A 15,615-nucleotide genomic window follows, 5' to 3' on the forward strand; every position below is an offset into this window, starting at 1 on the left:
AGAATGTATTCTGCTAAGCGAAATGAGTCAATCAGAGAAAGACAAACACCACGGGATTTCAGTCATACGTGGAATTTAAGAAACAAAACAGATGAACATATGGGGGGCGGGGGAAGAGAAGAGAGGGAAACAAACGACAAGAGACTCTTAATGAAAGAAAACAAACTGAGAGTTGATGGAGGGAGGTGGGTGGGGGTGGGCTAGATGGGAGATGGGTATTTCTTTTAAAATTTTTTTTTAACGTTTATTCACTTTTTGAGAGACAGAGAGAGACAGAGTGTGAGTGGGGGAGGGGCAGAGAGAGAGACAGAGAGTCCGAAGCAGGCTGCAGGCTCCAGGCTCCCACAGCACAGAGCCCGACTTGGGGCTCAGACCCACAAACCGTGGGGTCTTCACCTGAGCCAAAGTCGGATGCCCAACCGACTGAGCCACCCAGGCGCCCTGATGGGGGATGGGTATTAAGGAGGACACGTGTTGTGATGAGCACGGGGGTATCGTATGTAAGTGATGAATCACCGAACTCTACTCCTGAAACCAATGTTGCACTGTACCTTAACTACAATTTCACTTAAAAAAAATACACGTACCATGAAAAAGTGGGAGTTATTCTAGGAATCCAAGGACAATTTAACATTAGCAAATCTGTCAACGTAACTTATTACATTAACCAATTAAAACATAAAAAAATAGATTCTAAAAAATTACTTCATAAACCCCCAAAAGTCAAAAACCAAAGTATAATGAGAATGGAAGAAAATTTCCAAAGTATGAAAGAGTATCTATCATACACCAAGAGCAAATACCATATTAAATGTAGAAACATTAACTGCATTTCAGATAAAGTAAGGAATAAGATATTATTATGGTTAACGTTGTTTCGGAGGGTTAATCAATGCAATAAGAGTATAGATTATATAAATAATACAAAAGAGACAAAATTATATTCACTGAAGATGATTCAATTGATCATCTATAAAAACAATTACAACTTACCATTACCAGTCCATTAAGGTGACTAAATACAAAATAAATATATAATTCGCTACATTTATTTTACACTAGTAATTACTAGTTTGAGATTCAAATGAAAAAAATAAGTCCCATTTACTACAATGATTCCTAATTACAAGATTCCCAGCAATAAATTTAACAAGAATATACTTATATAAATAGGATATAAAATGTTACTGAAGTATAAAGATCTGAATAAATAGAGAAACATCTGGTTAGTACACAATTTACCTGTGAAATAGATTCGCTTTCTTTAGTTGATAGGAAGTCTTCAATTGGTAATAGTGTTAATGCTCTTTCTAAAATTCTTCTGACTGTTGTCTTTCCTCCACCTGTTGGGCCTACTAACATCACACCAACACAGGTCTAAAACAAAATCGCAAATTTATGATTTAATTTTGGTTTACTGATGGTTCAGCTAAATTGAAATCTGAAGGTTCTAATTTACAAATACATCTTGATATCCACAAAACCTTCCTTCAAATTATTGTTCAATCTCTTGTAATCTGTGTTCTGTTTTCATTGACTAGGTTAATGTCAAAATGTACAGAGATCTCCTAATTTTCAAATTCAAAGCATACCTGTCAATTCTTGTTTTTGACACTTTGTCTCACTTTCCTATTCTCCTTTATTTCTGTACCTTTCTCGAAGATTGGCTTCTGTAATATGTTTTCTCTCAGCTTTCCTCTTCTGAATTTTTTCTCTTTTGAGTTTTGAATGCCATTTCCGTGTTAGTCTTCCCTAATTCATCCTTCTCTCTCTCTCTCTCTCTCCTACATTGGCCTTATCCTGTCTCATCAACTTGAATATCTCTAACTACAACCTGAGTTCTAATGACTTCCTAACGTACGCATTTCTTCCAGTCTCTGGTTCTGTGTGCCTGAGTGAAATTTTGGTAGTTTACTGTATATTTCCATCTGGACATCTCACAAGATTTTCAGAGTCAACATAATCTACTCTACACCTTCTTTTCACACTTGTCACTTCTCTTAATTCCTGATCTAGTAAATAAAATCACTAGCTATACATTGTCCAAAGTCCCTCAGCTCTTATAAAATCTGCTTGATTCCATCTTCTTCTCCAACCCAATCACAATCGCTGTTATGGAGTGGAAAGTCTGTGAATGTCTGTGTCTCCCTGAAATTCACATGTTGAAGCCCACACCCAATGTGATAATGTTGGAAGTGGGGCCTCTGGCAGGTAATTAGGTTTAGATGAGGTCACGAGGGTGGGTCTGTGATGGGATTAGTGTCCTTAGAAAGAGAAGCAGAGAGACCAGTTCGTATCTCTCCACTATGTGAGGACGCAGTGAGAAGGTGGCCACCTGCAAGCCAGAAGAAGGCTCTCACCAGGAACCAAACCTGCTAACGCTTCTATCTTAAACTTTCCAGCTTCTAGAACTGTGAGAAATAAATGTGGCTTAAACCGCCTGGTCTATGGTATTTTGTCATATCCTCCCAGATGGACTAAGCCAAGGGGGAAAGGGTCAGATGGTGAAGCTCGCCCTCTTCTAGACTACTGTAATAGTAGTAAAGGAAGGATTATTTTTAATAACGCATCACACACATACATTAAAATTCAAATATGGATGAAGCTAAAACATTTTTTCCCTTCCATTCCAATCTCTTTATCCTCCTGGAGGAAAATAAATACCAGACAACTTAAAAATGGAAAGTGCAGGGGCGCCTGGGTGGCGCAGTCGGTTAAGCGTCCGACTTCAGCCAGGTCACGATCTCGCGGTCCGTGAGTTCGAGCCCCGCGTCAGGCTCTGGGCTGATGGCTCGGAGCCTGGAGCCTGTTTCCGATTCTGTGTCTCCCTCTCTCTCTGCCCCTCCCCCGTTCATGCTCTGTCTCTCTCTGTCCCAAAAATAAATAAAAAACGTTGAAAAAAAAAAAAAATGGAAAGTGCAAATATCAGAAACTTTTAGAAAAAATTATAGAAAATATCTTTATGAAATAGGATAGAAAAGATTTCTAAAAATTCAGAAAAACACAAACCATAACAACAAATCAATAGACTTTACTGCATTAACAACGTCTCCTGCGCACCTGAACTCAAGGAACATTTCTGAAAACCCAAGACTTTGAGAATTTATTTGCAACCCATATAAACAATTAAGAAATAGGATGTAAAATGCATAATGAAAAGCCTACACGTTTGGTAAGAAAAAGACAAAAAACTCAACTGAGAAATGAGTATATTACATAATCTGGCAATTCACAGGACACTCAAATGGCAAGTAAATATAGACAAAGGCATACAGTTTTACCAGTCATCAATGAAATGCATCACCGTTTCCAAATGGTTCATTCACAGGGATAGGAAATTCAGAGAAGGTGTAGTTATGGAAGGCCACATTTATAGCACATTTGTGGGGTTTTTTACAATTATGTATTAAGGGATGAAGGTGAAGAAAATGAATCTGTTCAAAGTTAAAGTGAGGGCTGAATAACCACATGTGGGTAAATAAATGAGTAAGCCACTTTACTCTGAAGAACATTAGACTAGTTCTCTTTTATCGTTATCCTGGTTTTCTCCTTGATCAGACATATTATAATTCAGGAGCAAAGAAGTGCCAACATGCCATTCTACACTTACCTGAAGTTGATTATAAAACTGTATGGTTTTCTTGTTCTGAGCTGGCCACTGATGGAAACCCAACTGTTGTGTTGCAATAGATACTACTTTCTAAAAGAAAATAAATACGTTTAAAATGCATTGCAAATTGAACCCTTAATACATAATCCTATAAAATCTCTCTTAACCAGGTACTGAATACTGCACTTTAAGATAGTAGTTCTTAATTTCTTAGTTCCTCAACCTGATTATTACTTTCCCCCCAAACTACGATACACACAAAATTTTATGTTGACAGATCCCTGGTAGCAGATTCATAGACCTTCCCTCAATTTAGGAATTTATTCTTTAGGATGTATTTAAGAACTATCTGTTACCATAGTGCGATTGTCTAATTATCCTACACTAAAAGAAAATTTAAGAGTCTCTATCTTTGTGTAATTCCAATCACCATTAAGGTAGATTTTCAAACTCTGCAACAAGTATTTTAATGTTTCCATGTTCAGAATATTCTAGGATAGTAAGTACAATTTGTTAAGATTGAAGACTTGATGTGGTTATATATTAAAACATCCAGAAGTGGCTGCAGCTTGGAAAGATGCTTAATATTATAACACAGGAATTATGAGGGCAGCCAGGTTTCCTCCCACAGTGGGGTCAATACTATTGGTAATTGTCGGCAGAAAAAAGCGGGATTTATCCTTTTTCTCACCGACCTCTCCCAGTCCATTTCCCATTCCTTGCATTCCCACAGTGGGACAAGGGAGCAGCTGAAGGAGACCCAGAACACTCAGCAGGGGCTGTACAAATAGAGAAAAAGTAGTTCCTACGGCAAGGCCCCTGGGGGTAGGAAATCAGCTGAGAGCAATCTCTTTTAAATGGAGTTGATGAGACACCCACTTAAGGCGTGTACTTGGAGCGGTTTTAGATGCAGGGGCTAGGAGTCCTCTGCCACGGATAATACAAACCTAGACATCTCCCTGGATGTAAGCAAACAGGCCCGCAGGAGTGGACTAGGGATAGCATGGCTAGCACAGAAGATCAGCAGAAATGGGACAGTCAAAGAAGAGATATTTGGACAGGTAATCCGAGTTGGCTAAAGGTTTTCACAGAAGGTTTTAACATAAAATCATAATCGTACTGTCAAGTATTTATGGCTGTAAACGATGTCCCGTAGAGTCAACCGGATGACAAACTATATATAGTTTATTGCAGGATATGGTTTCAGTAATTCTCTGTTAATCCCTTGGTTGCTCTGAGTTAATGACCCTCCCCCACCCACACTGTTAGATACTGTCAGCGACAGAAACGTGAACAAGTTGGATATATTCCAATCGCCCATCGCATGCAATTCGGATTCTTGTATCTCAAATGAACAAGAAGTATAAACAGCATGCCTACAGAATATTTATTTAGTAACATATATTCCTGTGTGGATATGCTATATGACCGATCAGTGTGTAAACCATCAAAAATACACCATTAAATAAAAGACTGGATTATTCGAAATTTAATATTAAAATGATAACTTTAAATCGCGATCTTTGTGCTATTTCTTGAGCCATATATTGCTATTTGGTGACATGTTATTAACAGTTTGTTTATTTAACAGTTGAGAGCCTGCATATTTAGCAATATAAAAATTGTATGAAGGGGAAAGTAGCAGAATACACGGATAGGTTTTACAGAAAACTTTTCTATAAGCTCAGCCTGCAAAAAACTGTAAAACTGATGAAAATGTGAATATATAATGAAGTTAAAAAGTCACATCATCGATGTGCATGTAGAAATGCTACTATGATGGCCACGCTATTTGTTTTAGCTGTGACTTGAGAAATGTTAAGGGTAACACATAACTGGAGGAAGGAGAGGAAGGAATTTGTGGGTCCTGTCGGGTTGGGATGAAAAATGCTTATATAAGACAGAGAAAGCAAGACTTGTCAACTAACATCTTCCTTCCTTTGTGCTAGCAAAGTGAAAATTCTCAAAATGTAAATGTACAGGCATTCAATTCAAAATACAGGCAACAGCTTAGGGGCAAATATCCACTGTGCTTCCCCTGGAAACCACACAGAGCACCACAGAGAGATATACATAGAATTGATATCAAACTGCATTTTTATTAAAATAAGAACACAAAAAAATACGTACAAAAGCTAAAACTCATGTAAGTGCTGTGAGAATAGGTAAGCTTATCCAGCTTACTTAGCTTAGAGTTTGAACCTACAGTTTGGTGGTCTGGAAAAGTCCAACTCGTTTAATCATGTGGAAGAGAGAATCTGACAGGGTAAGTCTCCTTGCTATCAACTTAGAGAACTAAAAATAAATGATTACATATTAAAAGGGCTAACAGAATATGAAACTTCCTAACTAGAGAATTTAAAGTGAGGTTTAGAATATCAAAGACAAAATGAAAGTTTTAAAAACTCCCAGAGAGACTTCCAGGGAAGTTGGCAGAGTAGGAGGACCCTGGGCTCACCTCATCCCGTGGATACAATGGCTACAAGGAGACAGCGCTAACATCCGCGTAAATGACCCAGAAAATGACCCGAAGACCGGCAGGACAGACTCCCCACAGCTAAACGTAGACCAGAGGCCACATTGAAGAGCGTAGGAAGGGCAGAGATGGCGTTGGGAACCGAACTGACCTGTGACCCTGTCCATGGGAGGGAGGGACCTGTGGGCATGGAGAGAGAAGAGGAGCAGACCCCGCCCCGGGCACCCCAGACATAGGGGTGCTGCATGGGGAAGACAAATCCCCGTAACATTGGGCTTTGAAAACCAGAGATCAGCAGCTCGGAGAGGAAGTCGAGTCCTTGCCCTTAAAGACACAGCACAACAAGCGGCCCCTCTGAGACACAGCAAAAAAAAAGCAGCAGTTTGAAAAACACGTGGGATACACGGGAAGAGGCGTACTTGCTCATCTCGGAATGCGTGCTAGAGGAGCGGGGATCTTCGGAGACTCGTCCAACAACAAAGGAGCTGGTGGGCACCATTTCCCTCCCTCGTCCCCTGGCCTAGGTACACAGACACCTGCAGGAACCAGTGCAGGGGGACACTCTCCAGCCGGCCTGCTAACAGTGTGCTCCACCCCGTGTTCTCCTGCGGACACGCCACCTCCGGCCAGGCCTCAGCTCCGGGTCCCACACGCACCCACGCAAACCTTGCTAACGCCTCCCACCCCGCCCCTGCACCTTCTCCTGCAGACCTGCCCCCTCCAACACACCCTCGGCAGAAGCCTATCCGATGTGGGACCGCAAGCACGGCAGGGTACAGACAGTTCCAACAGCGACCAGCACCACTCTGAAGTGACTCCCGCCCCAGGGAAAGGGTGGGATAACCACACGTATGAGTTTGACTCTGGCCCCACCCAACACAGGGAATATGTCCTGTAGTCTGACGCCACCAAAGCTCCGGCAAATGCCAGGCCTGGCCCGACTTGAGCCCAGGGAGCCCCAGACTGGCCCGCTAACAACACAAGGACCTTGCCCACGAGAGGCAAAGGGAGACACTGCAGACGACTGGACTGAAGGCAAAGGCGGCTGAGCCACAACAGTAGGACACACGCGTCACACAAAGGAGACGTCCCTGAAGTGCCAAGTTCTAGTGAACAGAACAGAGGGCACCATAGGACTTCTTTGTAAGACAACTACTTTTAAGAGCAAGAGATGTAGATGACTTTCCCAACACATAAAAACGGACACAGAGAGACAAAATGAGACAGGGGCATATGTTCTAACTGAAGGGACAGGAAAAAATTCACATCAAGAGATCTAAACAAAACAAAGATAAGTCATATGCCTGATGGAGGATGTAAAGTAACAGTCATTAGATACTCACTGGACTTGAGAAAAGGGTGGAGGACCTCAGCAAGACCATCACAGAGAGAAAACAAAAAAAGAACCCATCAGAGATGAAGAACTCAATAACTGACATTTAAAATACACAAGAGGGAATCAACAGCAGACTAGAGGAAGCAGAAGAATGGATCAGCAACTTGGAGGACAGAGTAATGGAAAGCAATCGAGCTGAACGGAGAGAAAAAAGGGAATAATAAAGACTGAGAACAGGTTAAGAGAATTCAGCAACACCTTCAAGTGTAGTAACATTCGCATTATAGGGATCCGAAAAGGAGAAGAGAGAAAAAAAGGGGGCAGAACATTTATTTGAAGAAATAATGCCAAAAACTTCCCAAATCTGGGGAAAGAAACAGAAATCCAGATCTAGGAGGCACAGAGAACCCCCAAAAAATCAACCCAAGGAGGTCCACAAAAAGACACATAGTAATTAAAATGGCAAAAAGTGGTGATAAAGAGAGAATTTTAAAAGCAGCAAGAGAAAAGAAAACAGTTACATACAAGAGAAACCCCATATGGTATCAGCTGATTGTTCAGCAGAAACTTGGCAGGCCAGAGGGAGCAGAATGGTATATTCAAGTTGCTTAAAGGAAAACACCTACAGCCAAGAACACTCTATTCAGCAAGGCTGTCCTTCAGAACAGAAGGAGAGACAGAGTTTCCCAGACAAATTTCAAGGAATTCATGACCACCAACCAGCCCTATAAGAAATGATACAGGAGATTCTTTGAGTGAAAAGGAAAGATCATAAGCAGAAGTAAGAATAGCAGGAAGCATAAAAGAGGTAAAACTACATGTATCCATAAAAATCAGTCAAGGGATTCACAAAATAAAAGGATATACAGTATGACACCATATACCTAAAATGTGGGGGGGAGAGGGGGATTTAAGAATGCATTCAAGGGGCACGTGGGTCACTCAGTCAATTGAGCGTCTGACTTTGGCTCAGGTCACGATCTCACGGCTCGTGAGTTCGAGCCCCGCGTTGGGCTCTGTGCTGACAGCTTAGAGCCTGGAGCTTGCTTTGGATTCTGGGTCTCCCTCTCTCTCTCGGCCCCTTCCTCGCTCATGCTGTCTCTGTCTCTCAAAAATAAACAAACATTAAAAAAAATTAAAAAAAAGAATGCATTCAATATATGGAATTATTGAGTTCCTATACTTACCCCTAAAATTAATACAACACTGTATGTTAACTACATCCGAATTAAAAATTTTAAAATAAAGAAAGAAAACAAAAAACAAAAAAACCCTACAAGAAACAATAAGTGTGGGCGAGGATGTGGAGAAAAAGGAATCTTTGTGCACTGTTGGTGGGAATGCAAATTGGTGCAGCCACTGTGGGAAACGGTATGGAGGGTCCTCAAAATAAATAAGTAAATAAATAAAATTACCATATGATCCAATAATTCCACAGTATTTACCTAAACAGTACGAAAACAGTAATTTGAAAAGATATATGTACCCCCATGTTTACTGCAGCATTATTTACAATAGCCAAGATACGGAAGCAGCCCAAGTGTCACTGGTAAATAAACGGATAAAGAGGATGTGGTATAATACACAATGGAGTATTATTCAGCCATAAAAAGAATGAAACCTTGCCATTTGCAACAATAGGGATGGGACTAGAGGGTATTATGCTAAGCAAAATAAGTCAGTCAAGGAAAGACAAATACCATATGATTTCACCCTTCTGTGGAATTTAAGAAGAAGACATCAATATATATACCACTTATATCTTCAAACTATGTAAGGCCAGCAATTGATGGAAAGGCCGGGAAAAAATATGTATCAACAATTGTAGTTAAGACCTTAATAGACCCCTTCCAGAAACTGATGGATCGATAAAAATGAAACAGATATCAAAGGGACAGAATAGTGTACATATATAACATGACATCCAATGGGCACAGAATACATATTGTTTTAAGCACACATGAATCACTTATAAAACAATACCATTAGGGGAGGTCGAAAAGCTCAAAGAAGGTTATCTCAAAGGGATAAATACATACGGGACAGCATATTGTCCCCAGTCAAAACTAACCATGAATGGAGATTAATAATAAAAGGGTAGTTTAGATTCTCCGAATTTGGGGAAAAAAAAAAAAAAAACAAACTCCTGGGTGACAAAAAGTCATAAAGGCAATTAAGAAACCTTTCTAGAGAAATGCTAATTAAAACACTACATGTGAAAACTTGTGGGAGACAGCCAAAAGAGTATATAGAGGAAAACTCAGATCTTTAAATACTTGAGGAAGAAACACAGGTAAATAAACTAAGCATTAAACTCAAGAAACTAGGAAAAAGGAGAACAAGTCCAATGAAATAAAGGAATATGTAAATAGTGAAGGAAAGAAATCAACCAAATAGACAAAAAAAAAAAAGGGGGGGGGAATAATCAAAACCAAAAGTTAGCTCTTTGGAAAACTAACTATTGGCAGACCTCAAGAAAGAATGATCAGTAATGAGAAAAAGAAATAACTGTGGCAGAGACTGAAAACTGATGAGAGTGGGAGATATAAGTTAATAAATTTAGAAACACAGAAATGTTATATACAAAATAGGGAATGTGATCGCTAAGTAACAAAAAGTTAAAATAGTAGTCAAAGCTTCTCCTTCCCACCCCTACGAAACCCAGATCCAAATACTTCCATAGTGAGTTTGACCACAAATCTATGCAATAGTTCATCTCAATCTCATGCAAGTTTTTTTCAGAAAACAAAAGAACATCTGTCGTTCAGCCTATTTTGAGGAGCTAGTAATAATCTTGGTTCTAAAAACAGATAAGGATAGTTCACGTGTAAGTGTACATGTGAAAATCCTAAATAAGACATTAACTAACTTCCTCTTGGTGTGTTAAAAATCACATGGCGATAAAGCATGGAGTATCCCAGGAATGTGGGAGTGATTTCACACCGGAAAAGTATCGTAAGAAGAACAGGAGACCCAAGGACTGGAGGGAGGAGGTCTCACTGTCTGTATGATGGGAACCCCCAAGAGGACACACAAAATCAGAGCTAATTTTGGACGAATAAGAGAATTCAGCAACGTTGTCATATTCAAGAGGAGCTTCGAATCAAAGGCATTTCAATACACCTGTAATAAACCTCTAGGAGTATCATAAAAATATGACACCACTTTCACCAAAAACTCTACGACATCGGGAAGCAGCTGACTGTGTCACTAGGCCGTGCCACAGTGACACAGCTGAGAAGAGTGGGAGGGATGAGGCCAGGGGCCTGGGGAGCACGGGAAGTTCACGGGTGCCTTTCCCGCAGAGTCACAGACATCATTTCTAATTTACAAAGATTCAAAAAAAAAAAAAAAAAAGGCAGGTAATACTGTTGTGTAAATTTGGGCAAAGAGACAACAGAAAGGGGAGAAGAGACACGAACTAATTTTCCTCATTGTTCATATCAGGGAACTAACAGACAATACCCAAGTAAGTAGGAAATTATGGGTATTACTATAAAAATGTACAAAGTTACCCTTAGAGTAAAATATTAACCTGCAGGAACATCAGCAGAATAAAACAAAAGTTAAAAAACCACTTCACTCGGTGGAAATTATAGTTTGAAAGAAAAATAGTCCAAAAGTATACCAGGCAAACAAAAAATGGAGTAACAGTCCTACCAAAGTGGAATTCAAGCCAAAAAGCAGTAGCCAAGAAATGCAAAAGCACTGTATATTATTAAAGGGCACAACTCATACAATGACTCGGTATTGATGTTTGTATATCAAACAACATACTAACAACTAGGAGAGGGCAGAGATCCTAAGAGTAAACATTCATGCGCTATTAGGAGACATCCCCTCACTTCTCTGGGCCCAAGGAAAACAAGTACACAGGTACACGTCTGGCTATAAGGACACAGAACGTAACCAAGAAGACAGAGAAAATGGGGTTGAGGGTTCAGAGGTACTTTTGTTCCGCCCGACAGCCTGCGGGGACAAGAAGCCACCACGCCAGCGCCCCCAGGGACAGGAGCCCGTGGAGTCGGAGTCGGGAGCAGGTGCGAGCTCCCGGTAGGTCTTTCCCACCACCCAGGGCCTTCTCCCCATGCACAGCTTAGGTAGGACCCACGTGGAACTTTCCAAGACCCTGCTGTGCGTGGTGTGAACTGACCAACCCCGGCTTAGCCTGGAGCCCCCAAAGCACGCCACCCACGGACCCTGATGAAGGCATGTGCCGGGGGCCTGGCTGCTCTCTGCCTGCACCCTGCCCTGAGGGGCCCTGGAGGCCTGTACAGAGTACTTCCTGTAATAAGCATCTTGATTTCAGTGTCTCTCGTGGTCTCTTGCTGACCGTGGCTCACCCTCCCACATCCTGCGCTCCACTTAACGAACGCTAATTTAAGAGTCGTAACAAATGGAGATAAACTGAACTCTGTCTATATTTGCAGCCGATAAGAGAATATATCTTTTTTCCATGTGCATAGGGAATATTCATAAAAATTACCTATATATTAGACCATTAAAAAGTCTAAATTAAATTCTTAAGGAAAAATAACAAAGACAATATTCTCTGAACATAATTCAGTAAGTAGCTGGCAACAGAATCAGAAAATGAAAAGATTCTTTACCTGGAAATTAAAAGCATGAAAAAACCCTGTTTTAAAAGAACACTTAGGAGGGGGCACTGGGTGGCTCAGTCGGTTGAGCATCCGGCTTCGGCTCAGGTCATGATCTCACGGTTCGTGAATTCGAGCCCCATATTGGGCTCTGTGCTGATGGGTCAGAGCCTGGAGCCTGCTACTGATTCTGTGTCTCTTTCTCTCTCTGCCCCTCCCCCTGCTCACATCTGTCTCTCTCTCTCTCTCTCTCTTTCAAAAATAAATAAACATTAAAAAAATTATATATAAAAAAAGGAATACTTAGGGAAAAAAAGGAAGAGTTAGCTATCGAATTTCTAGAGAAAAAATGCTTGGGAAAACCCTACCTACCTGAACTTAAGCATATGTAATTAAAGCAGTGCTTGGATAAAGTTATATAGTTTTATGAACTTACATTAGTAAAAAAATAAACTACATGGATTAGACATTTTCCTCAAACAGCTGGACAGAGAAAAACAACACAAAACCCAGAGGAATAAAGGAAGATACTTAAAAAATATTAATACGGGTATTGAAAGACTGGAAATCAAAAAGAGGTATTAAATAAATAAAAAGCTGGGTTTTTTGAAGAAAGCAATTAGATAAACTTCTAGGCAATCTATGCAATGGAGAAAACCCAAGTTAAGAAAACAAGAAATGACCAGGCAAATGACGTCAGAAATTGGAAACTGAAAGGATATCAAGGTAGGGGTTTGCTCAAGTCCACGTGGGGCGTTCTAACACTTGAATGAAATGAGAATGTTATCTAGTTTAACGAAACTGACCCAGGAGGGACATGAAATCTAACTAGACCAGAACCATGAAAGAACTACCCTGTCATAAAACTCCTGGTCCACGTGGTTTTCAAGGAACATGCTCCCAAATACATAACCTAATGAATGAGCTTTTTTTGCGAAGTGCTTCCTGTGGCCTACAAATAATACGTATTCTGCGCCTGTTGGGAATGAAGTTACATATATAGCTTATGCCTGTATTTAAAGAACAGATCATTATGAAGGTGTTTCAACTATAAACTACTGAAACCATGTATTTTCTTTAATATGAAATTTATTGTCAAAGTGGTTTCCATACAACACCCAGTGCTCATCCCAACAGGTGCCCATGTATTTTAAAATAAACTTACACAGTCTTTTTAAAAACTGGGCAGGGTCCCAGGGAAAGGAATCTGTGGGTTTGATGGCCTGACACCTGATAAGAGCCAGAGAACTGGGAGAAATCCAGGACAGAAAGAACGGCAGAAGGACAAAGGATGGGAGATCCTGGAACGGTGGCCCGGTTTGGCCAGACCGTGGAGGCATCGTAAGAATATATGTCAGGGTAACTGATTTTGGGTTTCGTCCAACAGTGGCTTTGTTGATGTGATCAAACATATGTTTCTGGAAAGCACTGCTGGCGGCCACCGGTCCCAGATGAGGCCAGGGGGTAGCGGGAGGCTGGCTCCCAGTACGAGAGCTGTCGGGGTCCCACCCACACGGAGGCAATGACCGTAAGGCCGCAGGTGTAAGAGGGAAAACAGAGGGCTCTACAATCATTAACACCTAATCTTTCACGATCACAAACTATTTGCATGTTAAAGTCTTTTTTCATAATTCTGACCTAATTTGATTCTGAAAGCACCCCTTTACAGGAGGAAGAGAAAACATTATCACCCCCATTGGAAAGATGGGAAAACGGGAAACCAAATAGAGAGCACCTTCTTCACTTGAAGCTTCGTCAAGGCCGTGTCTCTCCCAAAGGGAAAATATACGTGCAAGTATTTTTATCCCCCCAATTATAACAGGAATAGACTATTTCAGGAAGAACTATAATATTTTTAACTTACATTACACTTTTTATCCTAATTAATATTCCACATCTAAACCATTTGTGACGATTTCCAAAAGTCTTATTACCTCCAAGGCAACTTGATTTTCTGTCGGAACTGCTGCTCCAGGAAAAATGTCTGCCATGATCTTTTCAAAAAGTGGGACATCTTCAGGGAGACATTTTGGTAAACTAACTTCTCTTACAGCCTCGGTAAGGATCAGACTTTCGTCCGTTTCAGAAAGCTCGCTATTGGTGTTACTTTGGGGGGGAAGAAAAGACATATAAAGAACAAGTTAGCAAGTACGCTCTGCTGACATTAAAGGCCATCCTTAGTCTTTTTTAGAGGTGGCCATCCCACATCCTTTCCCCCTCTCCTTCACTGCAGAGCAGCCACGTGGTGTGGGTGAGGCTAATCTGGTCCCCAGATCCAGAGATGGACCGTGGCTGGTCTCGAACAATCAGGATAATGTCACTCCCCAGTCACTGATTCAGGGATGGGCATTGTATCAGTAAGGTGTTTCAGCTGCCAACAACAGAAATTCATGTGGGCTGATATGAAATGGAAAGTAACATGATGATTTATTAAAAATCTCTAGGTGGGCCAGAGAAGTCGGCTCGCAGGCTATATAGCTGGGAACAGTGGCCAAGACTATGCTACAGAACCGGTCCTGTGAACACCTGACAGCTAACGTGACAGGTCCAGGGGCCTTGTGTGTGAACGCCACTCATGCTGTGACCAGGACTGCTGGCTGTCACCCTTGCCTGAATGCCCTCTGTGCAGATCCAATTTCTTTCCCCACTAGCTTCAGGTTCAGACTGTAGTTTAACTGTCTCTGGTTTGCCCAGGCTGTATGTTTAAGTCATGATTATAAGGGAGTTTTGAAAGGCAAGAATGGGGGCGCCTGGGTGGCTCAGTCGGTTAAGTGTCCGACTTCGGCTCAGGTCATGATCTCACGGTCTGAGTTCAAACCCCGCATCGGGCTCTGTGCTGGCGGCTCGGAGCCTGGAGCCTGTTTCAGATTCTGTGTCTCCCTCTCTCTCTGCCCCTCCCCTGTTCATGCTCTCTGTCTCAAAAATAAATAAACGTTAAAAAAAAATTTAAGAAAAAAAAAAGAAAGACAAGAATGGGGCCTAACAAATGTTCCTTAAAGGAATGTGATCCCAGCTCTGGTCAGTGGCAGTCACGAGGACACAGTGATTCCAATGCCCTGTGTGTTCAGAGTGGTTCGGGACTCGGTTCAGTGGGGCGGGTGGCTCCGGGGATCCTTCCAAACCACCAGAAAGGAAGCCGACCAAGCCAGGACGCGCAGGGCTGCAGTGCTGACAACATCGAAGAGAAATAAAGCCGAAACCGGCATCCAAGTCATCAGACCCCGCCCTCCTCTGCATTTTCTGATTGAAACAGTAAATTCCTTCTACTGTTTAAGCCAGCTTCAGTTTTCTGTCATTTGCCACAAAGGGCTCCAGATGTAAAAGCTGTCACATAATATGTTGTCCCATAACAACATTTTACACATTCATCCCTTCACCACATGTTCTTATATATTAAACAGGCAACCGAAAGAAGTAACTGCATGTGGTGTGATACAATTGTAGAGAGGAAAAGGAAGAAAAGTTTTCTGTGCAAAAGTGTCCTTCTCCTCTCCTGTCGACGGATGGTCCAGAAATTCTTCATCAGGATGGTGGTAATTTTTAAGTCTTCGATCCTTAGTAAAGAGAGGTAATAGCTAACATTTATTAGGTACTT

At 41.2% G+C, this 15,615-nt stretch overlaps 1 protein-coding gene across 1 annotated transcript in view; it reads right to left on the reverse strand.

Moving 5' to 3' along the window:
- The window catches only part of DNAH14 (dynein axonemal heavy chain 14), a 319,741-nt gene that overhangs the window by 163,594 nt on the left and 140,532 nt on the right, over nt 1-15,615 (reverse strand). Inside the window, 3 exon segments of the mRNA XM_053909500.1 lie at nt 1,243-1,377; nt 3,611-3,700; nt 13,955-14,126. Of these exon segments, the coding sequence (XP_053765475.1) occupies nt 1,243-1,377; nt 3,611-3,700; nt 13,955-14,126 (397 nt within the window).

The sequence above is a fragment of the Panthera pardus genome, unplaced genomic scaffold, assembly GCF_024362965.1.
Source record: "Panthera pardus isolate Hobbes unplaced genomic scaffold, ASM2436296v1 HiC_scaffold_21, whole genome shotgun sequence".
Taxonomy (NCBI): Eukaryota; Metazoa; Chordata; class Mammalia; order Carnivora; family Felidae; genus Panthera; species Panthera pardus.